Source organism: Petaurus breviceps, unplaced genomic scaffold (genome assembly GCF_028583685.1).
Source record: "Petaurus breviceps papuanus isolate PSGF00001 unplaced genomic scaffold, PetGlider_PUasm1.0 419, whole genome shotgun sequence".
NCBI classification, from domain to species: domain Eukaryota; kingdom Metazoa; phylum Chordata; class Mammalia; order Diprotodontia; family Petauridae; genus Petaurus; species Petaurus breviceps.
Window position 1 is genome coordinate 7,641,752 of NW_027186324.1, and position 9,406 is coordinate 7,651,157.

Genomic DNA, 9,406 nt, shown 5'->3' on the forward strand with positions numbered 1-9,406 from the left:
TAGACTGGATTTATCACTTGTCTATTTTAGGAGAATGGGGGGCTCCTCTGAAGGTTTGCATTGAACTTGATGGCTACCAAGGTCCTCTCAAATCTATGTGATTTCAAAGGAAACTAATTACATTGAAATACACTTGTCAAAATCTTTTTTAAAAATAAATAAAACAAATTCACAGATACCAGCTTAAAAAACCTTGATCTATAGTATACACCAAATAATTAAATAATTCTATGATGGATTTTTTTTATTTTTTATTTTATGTTTTATGTATATTTTATGAATTAAAGAGTAAATACTATAAAGATTGTTTGATGCTTCTCTACCTAGTACAGAGAAGGTTTGTCTAGGTGGAAATTATTCGGTACTCTGGAGGAAGTATTTATAGAGATATTACATTGTGGACACATTTTCTATGTGTATATAATATATGTGTGTATGTGTTATTTTTATTGTTGTTGAATTGTTTCAGTCACATCTAACTCTTCCTGACTCCATTTGGAGTTTTCTTGGCAAAGATTCTGGAGAGGGTTGCTGTTTCCTTCTCCAGCTGATTTTACAGAGGAGGAAGCTGAGGCAAACGGTGTTAAATGACTTGCCCTGAGTCCCACAGCTAGTAAGTGTTTAAAGCTGAATTTGAACTCAGTTCTTCCTGACTCCAGGGCAGGTATTTTATACACTCTGCCACCTAGCTGCCGGTGTATGCATGTATACGTATTTTAGATATGTATATTTATGCATGTATATGTCTATATCTATCTATATATATATTACATGTTTATATAAGGAGACACACTGAGCGAGAGAGACAGAGAGACAGAGAATGTGAGCATTGATTTGCATTGACACGTTGACAGAGTAATTTGCTTCACTGGACATTCCCTAGATCTGAGGTCTAGATCATAAAGAATAACACATAAAAAACTACAACTATAATAGATATTAACATATTTTAATATTTAAATGGTTTTTATAAAAGCACCTTTCAATGAGAACAAGTACAGAAAGGAAAAAAAAAAAGCCACTATCAAGGTTAAAGCAGAACACAGCTAGATTTTAATTAATGCTATTTTAAATTATTTCATATTTCTTCAGGATGATGAAATGGACAAAAAAACCATCTTAGAAGAACTTCTCCTAAAGAAGTCACAACAAAAGAAGAAAATGTCACCAAATAATTACAAAGAAAGACTTTTTGTCCTGACAAAGACAAACCTTTCCTACTATGATTGTGATAAGATGGTAAGCCTATTTTTTCTAGGTTTTTAAAGAATGATTTCACTTTGTTTTTGCTAAGCTGAAGCATCGTCCTTGGGTGTGATTGTTACATTTCTTACGGTAACATACAGTAAATATGATCTCAAATTCCTTTACTATATTATTTTTTTTAGGATCAAAATTAATTTAATTCAAGTTAATTTTAAAACAATACGATACAGTGGAAAGAATTTTGGCTCAAGAGTCAGAAGAACTATGTTGAAATCCCATCTCTGGCACCTGTGAGGCGTTGGGAAAGACATGACCTCTCTGGGAATCCGTTTTTTCAAATTAAGATGAGGAAGTTGGACAAACTCTGAGACCTCTTATAGTTCTAGATCTGTTATTCTCTGGTCCTAAAATTCTGTTTAATGTCTCCTTATCAGAACTATATATAGTCACATTATTGGGTATTCTTTCATAATTTAAAATTACAAAACCACTGAAATACAACGATGTTAAGATGAGAGGACTGGGAATTCTGAAATCTGCAGCATTGACTCTTGATTCTTATAGGAAGATTAACTCCTGGGTTCAAATTTTCTAAATGTGTTGACTGTTGTTTAATTACTTTGCGGGAAACTTTAGCTAGAGTTTTTCTCTCTGCCAACTATTATTACCAACTTAATTGATTAGCCACTTCACTGATCACTTAATTGATGTTGATGTCTCATAATATATTTTTACTGCTTTTCTCACATCAGGGAAGCCTCTTGAAGCCAGCCCTAAAAGAAAATGCCTATTTAACTGAATTGTATTTGCTTAAGGAACTCTTAAGAGTGGGCAGTTCTGCAGTGATGGGAAGGTTCAAAAGGTTCAATTCCCAGCACAGAGCAGATGCAAAGGGAAGAGGAAAAGGGAAACCAAGCAATTTCCCAGCTTCTTGTGAGCCCGTTCATTATGTATTATTTTATTTGAATGCAATTCCAGAATGTCACACACACACACACACACACACACACACACACACACAAGTGCATTCTAAAGTCAAATATAATGCATATTTGAATTATCTACCCCTTTGTTCGTCTCTAATACTGTCCATAATAGCATGAAATATAACTTTTTTAAAAATAATTTTTCCTATTGATTTAAATTACACTGTTTTTGTAGAAAAGGGATGTAGGACAATTTAGCATCAGCTTCATCAAGTCAGTTCAATCATAGATGCCAACAGCCATGCATCTACCTTGTAGGTTTTAAGCACATTTTGGTATGGTCTTCTTTGAAAAAGAAGCATTGAAAACAAATCTATTTCTGTTGGTTACATAGTTTTACTCATTTGCATTTGTTCTTTTATATGAAGCATGTGCCCAAAGCTAAAATGTCTTTTAGACTGATAAGAATTTTTTGACCTATTAGGAAGGGGATCTGTTTAATTAGGGGAAAAATAGTCATAATAGTAATAGTAACCACCACCATCATCATTTTCATCATCTCCAGACAGTATAGAACGAAAAACTTTTGAAATATGGAAATCTAGTGGAAGACCTAAAACCCTGTGGGAACAGGATAAGGTCCGCAGTGTATGTGGAATCCTGTCTATTATTGGAGCTGCCCCAAAGCTGTGTTCAGTGGGTCTATGGAAGAAAAGCTTATGTCTCAGTACTTTTATTCAATTTTTAGAAAACAGTTATTTTATCCACTTGCGTAATAGTCCACAGGTCACTAAATATAAAAATATATTAGAAGACTAGTCATTTGTCCTGGGAATACTTTTGCCTGACATTGAAAAAGCTGAGAAGACTAAGGTGATAATAATTTTTAAAAACTTGGTTTTCTATCCTTTGCACATAATGATGAATCATACTAAGGTATTGTATATTTTTGTTTTGGGATTTAGAAAAAAGGCAGCAAAAAAGGATCGATCGACATTAAGAAAATTCGATGTGTTGAAAGAGTGAATCTTGAGGAACAAACCCCTGTGGAGAGACAATATCCATTCCAGGTAACGTTAGGTCCAGCATGAAATCTAATAGAGAAATCATTCATCTCTCTCTCCTCTTCTGAAGTAAAGTGTTTTGGAATAAGGAATGGCTCAACAAGATGCTTATTGAGGATTATGTTCAATTTTGGACTGTCTGAGAAGGCATTTTCCTGGATGGGAGTAGGGAGGAAGAATGAGAATCCCAGGGGGGTCATCCATGCTTTTTCTACTTAACCAGTAGTGAAAAAAAGGAATGACCAGAGCCATCCACTAATAGAAGTCCATTCTTGAAACTCAGTATTTGTACAAGTTTGTCTAACCCTGTTTTGTGAGGTTCTCTGTTTCCACATCCATCCCCACATGTAGAGCAGTCTGAAATAACAGGACTCTTGTGCAGGGATGTTGGGAGAGCATGAGCCAGCTTGAATCAGCTAATGAGAGCTGATTGTTGTTTTAGAAATCATCAAATACTACAAATCAGGGCCTGATTTATTGTTTTATTAATTGTCTAGATTTTAGAAAGTGATGAAGAAAAATGTTAATAATTCAGACTAAACTTAAAAGTATGTTGTGGGTACATTTTCTTCCTCCAGAGAGCTGGTTATTAAATATTTATCCCAAGGGATATAATTCCCCAAGGGAAACAAACTTATTCCCCAAGGGAAACTTATTCTTCATGGAAAACTTCACAATCCTCCTCCCATTTAGCTCCAGCTTCCTTCTGATTTCATTTATAGTGAAAACACTAGAGACTGATATGACTCAGTTTCTTTACAAGGTCTCTTAACCTGTGGTCCATAAACTTGTTTTTTAAAAAAATATATTTTAATAGCCATATTTTAATATAATTGGTTTCCTTTGTTATTCTGGATTTTTTATTTTATATGGTTAAAAACACTTTTCACACAAGTGATCCATGGACTTCACCACTCTTATCAAAGGGGTCCTGATACACATAAAAAGGTTAAGCCTAAAATATATAATTCTTGGCAACTTCTGACCACTTTTTCTCCACTGGGCCATCACTGTCACTATATTTGCAGGAAAGAGACTCAGAGAACTGAGGACCATTCTGTGTTTTTCTTGGTTCCATAGGTTACAGTGCCAAAAGAATTAATCACCAATTAATCACCTGCCTACTAGAGATCAGAGTTTCTTTAATTAGAAAGGTGGATTCTCAGAAAATAGATACTGTTTCTGGGACCATATTCAGAGCTCTATCAATCAATCCACCATCAATCAGTAAGGATTTGTTAATCACCTTAAATACTCCAAGCATAATGCTAGACACTGACGATTCACAGCTGAAAACAAATAAGCAAACAATAAATAAGCCCTGCCCTCAAGAAGCTCACACTCTACTCCAAAATGATAGAATCTGCCAGAGCTTTTCTTCCCTGACATAACCTTAGAGAACTTACAGCTATCTCCACAGGATAATGAAAGCATTGGAACAGGACTCTGTGGAGGCACTTAGGTCATAGAGCTCACAAGAGCAGAGCTTGGATGTAAATCCAAATCCTCAGACTCCAATTTCAATGTTCCTGCTGTCAATACCATATTTATGTGTGTTTGGTTTTTATGTATGACTAAACTTATCAGTAATATAGCTTATATCTGGTTATCACATTGCCTTTTTAAAATAAAAACTTGAAAAGGTTTAGAATTTTTTTTTTTGAGAAGGGAGGGCAGGGCATTTGGGGTTAAGTGACTTGCCCAAGGTCACACGGCTAGTAAGTGTTAAGTGTCTGAGGCTGGATTTGAGCTCAGGTCCTCCTGACTCCAGGGCTGGTGCTGTATTCACTGGGCCACCACTCCTTGGTTTAGAATTTTTTTATGAATTAAAAAAAGTTTCTAGATTTTTCAGTAAACCTTCTTCAAAGCTAGTGTGTATTTTATAGTACCTGGCTTTCTCAGAGAAATCTCATCGCTAACAAATGCACAGAACTTCACAGGATAATATATAGTATAAGCATATTTGTTTGTACCAGCTTTCTCTCTCTTTTCAGATTGTTTATAAAGACGGCCTTCTCTACGTCTACGCGTCAAATGAAGAAAGCCGGAGCCAGTGGCTAAAAGCCCTTCAGAAAGGTTACATTGACCTCCTATGAATCAGGGTTGGCAAAATCAGGATGTTGCATTAACGGAATTGATCTTAATTTTGCTCATTTCCCTCAAAATGCATGTCACTCTCAACCTCCTTTTGCATTTTCACTGGAACAGAAGGAAGGCTTAACTGACCAAATGCCTTTTTTTTTCCCCCCACTGCTCAGAAGAGTGAGGCTAGTTACATTCTACCCACATGCCTATCTCTGTTTTAGGGCCCCAGGGCAAAGTCCAGGCAAGGAATCGTGCCAAGGCATACAGCAAACCATATGGCCCAGTCCCTGGGCCCCACACCTTTCTCTCTCTCCATTGATTTGTATACGTTATTTCATTTCATCCTCACAACTCCCATGAGGTGGGGGCTGTTATTCTTCCTATTTTAAAAATGAGAGAAATGAAAGTGAGAAAATAAACGCCTGGCCAGTGACATACAGCTGGTAAGTGTCTGAGGTGGAACTGGAGGGAAAAAAGGTGTCAGTGAGCAGAGAGATGGGCAGGGGGTATTTCAGGCATCAAGGACAGTGTTCACAAAGGCACAGAGATGGCAAAGGCCAGGACAAGTTTAGGGAATCACAAATGATTCAGTTTGGCTGGATCACAAAAAGCAGAAAGGTGAGGACCATGACATTGGCCTGGAAAGACAGAGATCTTTGAATGCCAAAGCAACGGAATCAAATACAAATCCATAATCAAGGGGGAGTCTTTAAGCTTTTTAGTCAGAAAGTGAGGTCCTTAGGCCTGTGCCTTAGGAAGATTATCTTGGCAGGAATTGAAAAATAGATTAGAGAGGGCTGACGCTGGGAGCAGGAAGACCCATTAAGAGGCTAAAACAATAACACCAGGCAAGAAATGACAATACCCCAAGGAAGGGGCTCTGGGGAATTGGGGGTGTAGAGAGAGGGAGTAGACAGGAAAGGATGAATGTGATAAATGCCTTGTCCAAACTCTGGCATCCAGGGTCCAAAGAGGAAAGTTGTTATGTTGCTTCAGATAATGCAGTGTAAAAAGCACTGGGTTTATGGGCAGATAGACCTGGGCTCTAATCCTAGTTTCACTACTTATGATCTATGTGATCTTTGGCAAATTGCTTAACCTCTTCTGGTCTTTGGTTGCCATGTCACTCCTCTACTCCATGACTCCAGTGGCTCCCAATTACCTCCAAGATGCAATATAAATTAGTCTGTTTAGTTCTTTTTAAAAATGCATATGGAATGCTTCATGAATGTGCATGTCATCCTTACAAACGGGCCGTGTTAATATTCTCTGCAGTGTACCACTTTTAGTCCAAGCACCGGCAAAAAAAAGTTCTCCGTTTTCCTTTTAAAGCCCTTCATATAATGGCCCCTTTCTTCCTTTCCAGTCTGTCCACATACTCTGAGATCTGGTGGCAGTGATGTTCATGAAGCTCCTCACAACCATTGCTTTCCTGTCTCTGTCTTTTCATTGGTTGTTCCCCATGCCAGAAATAATGAGCTCTTTCTCTCTCCCCCTCCCTCCTTTCTTCTCTCTCCTCCTCCTCCTCTTCCTTTTCTTCCTCCTTCTCCTCCTTCTTCTCTCTCTCTCTCCCCATCCCTCCCTCCCTCCCTTTCCTCTTCCTTCTTTCAAGACTCAGCACCAGTCCTTCCTCTACAGGCTTTTTCTGGCCCCACCAATTGCTGGTACCTTCCTCCTCAGATCATCTTCCATTTACAATGTATATAAGAGCACTGAATTTGTAGTCAGGTAGACCTGGGCTCCAATCCTAGTTTTGCTACTTAAGATCTGTATGATCTTTGAAATTACTTAACCTCTTCTGGTCTTTGTTTGCCATGTCACTCCTCTGCTCCATAACTTCAGTGGCTCCCAGTTACCTCCAGGATCCAATATAAAGTCCTCTGTTTAGCTATTTTTTTTTAAATGCATAAGGAATGCTTCATGAATGTGCATGTCATCATTACGAAGGATGTATGTGCATAGTTATTTGTACATTGTCTTCCCTCTTAGAACGTGAGCTCCTAGAGGGCACAGAACAGTATGTTTGCCTTTCTATGTGTCCTCAGCCCTTAGCACAGAATTAGTAAACACTCAATAAGTGCTTACTGACTGAATGACTGTCTGACCAGTAAAATGAGATGGTTGGGCCAGATTTTTAGACTATTGTAATTGAGAGAGAGCTTAGAGTTCATACATTCCAGAAGTTCTTAACCTGGAGTCTATGAATTTATTAAAAATTTTATGATTATTTAAATATGATTTTCTTTCTAGTTCTATTTTTTAATGCATTCAAAAACATTATTCTGAGAAGGGTTCCATAGCCTTCACCAGACTGCCAGAGGTGTCCATGAGACAAAAAGGGTAAAGAGCCCTTGCTTTAGTCCAATTTACAGATCAAATTCTGAGGCCTACAAGAGGTAAGTGACTACAGTGACCAGACTGGGACTCAGATTTCTCCAAGCCAATCAGACTGCATGAGTAATGTGACTACCCAGAGACCTTTGCTTTAAGTCCCTCCCCTAATGGACAGAAACATATAGTCAGCCCCCTTATGGCCACAGTGGATACTTAGTAGATTGTTCACCAACATTTGTTGATGATGTCAGGAAGGGCTCAACATCAAAGACTGGCAGTATGATTATTGTTCATCCTTCATTTTTGAAGAGGACCCATAACATCATGGGTGATGTCTTGACTTGGGAGTGGCTTGGATTTAAGTGAGGCAGAGTTGGGCAAAGGTGTTAGCCTCACTCTCTCTTCCAGCATCATCAAAGTCCAGTGGCAGGACAAAAGTCAAGGGCTTTTGATGGCTGGGGATGCGATGAATGACCTTGGTATCTTCGATGACAGATAGATAGGTAGGTAGGTAGACAGATGGACAGATGGACGGATGGACAAACGGATGGACAGACAGACAAATATGTGATAGATAGATAGATAGATAGATAGATAGATAGATAGATAGATAGATAGATAGATAGATAGGTAGATGTGGAATAGCATGATCTCCAAGGTCTCTTCTAACTCTAAATCTATAATCTTAAGAATGTTAAGGGGTCCACAAAAAGTTCTTCTTGGTAGAGCAGGACAAGGGCTTTGCCAACAGTAGAGTTTGTTGCATTCTACATCTGGTGAAACATTAGTACCTGGAGAGCAGGAATTCTTTTGTTTTGGTGTCTGCATTCCAACCCCCTGGTACAGTATTTCTCATATAGTAGGCTTTTAATAAATGTTATATTAAGTTGAATTGCTCCATTTAACACTTAGGAAAAACTTCTGGCCACACCCAAAGAATGCAAATATCTTGAGAGTTGAGATTCTTTCTTTTTTTTATCTTTGCATCTTCAAGGTCTAGCATAGTGTCTGACATTGAATTGAAACTCAACAAGTGCTTGTCAATTGATTGATATAATTACAAATCACAAAATAAATAAGTATGTAGATTCCAGAGGGAGCTGAATTTTTATATATTTAAAACAAGCACATTTGTGAAAAGCAGCAGGTAAAGCTAAGAGGACATGTATAATATCTAGAGGGCTCTTCAGAGTCAGAAAGACCAAGGTTCAGTCCTGCTGTATGACCCTGAGCAGGTCACTTAGCCTCTGTTTTTCTCACTTTCCTCACCTGTAAAATGGGGATAATAATACTAGATAGCTGGCAGGATTGCTGTGAGGATCAAATGAGATAATATTTGTAAAACACTTACTACAATGCTGACATGTAATAAGCACTAGATGAATATTATTATTATTATTACATAGCTATAGAGCATTATATACTAGTATAAGGATGTAACAAGTTTACAACACACATCTGCTGAGGCTGCATGATGTTATTCTAGTGGGCTCCAATTGTCATTGTTCAGTAACGATAACACTTGTTGGGTATGTTCCTCAGTCACAAATGAGTTTATCTTAAGTCTGACTTTCCTGTCTGCCCTCCAGAGATAAAGGGAAACCCTCACCTGCTCATCAAGTACCACAGTGGTTTCTTCACGGATGGAAAGTTCCTTTGTTGCCAGCAGAGTTGTAAGGCGGCTCCTGGATGCACCCTCTGGGAGGAATGTAAGGGAGATACTTCTATTCAATTTGGTTTGAAAGAAATGTCATCCTTAGTCAATGCCAATCAAATGCTTAAAGAGTGGGG

The 9,406-nt window shown here is 37.9% G+C and overlaps 1 protein-coding gene and 1 non-coding gene across 9 annotated transcripts in view; one reads left to right on the forward strand and one right to left on the reverse strand.

The window, feature by feature from the left end:
* BMX (BMX non-receptor tyrosine kinase) overlaps window positions 1-9,406 on the forward strand; it is an 85,986-nt gene that overhangs the window by 21,906 nt on the left and 54,674 nt on the right. For 7 of the 8 annotated variants that reach the window (XM_069100651.1, XM_069100654.1, XM_069100652.1 and 4 more), the window contains 4 exons: window positions 1,093-1,239; window positions 3,098-3,202; window positions 5,191-5,272; window positions 9,205-9,324. In XM_069100651.1, coding sequence (XP_068956752.1) covers window positions 1,102-1,239; window positions 3,098-3,202; window positions 5,191-5,272; window positions 9,205-9,324 — 445 coding nt within the window. In that variant the 5' untranslated portion in view covers window positions 1,093-1,101. Of the gene's footprint in view, window positions 1-469; window positions 614-1,092; window positions 1,240-3,097; window positions 3,203-5,190; window positions 5,273-9,204; window positions 9,325-9,406 lie in introns of all 8 variants that reach the window. The other variant, XM_069100653.1, reaches the window with a different exon arrangement.
* LOC138171280 (U6 spliceosomal RNA) lies at window positions 6,488-6,595 on the reverse strand. Its single transcript, XR_011170850.1, has one exon. It is a non-coding gene; the product is annotated as a U6 spliceosomal RNA (small nuclear RNA).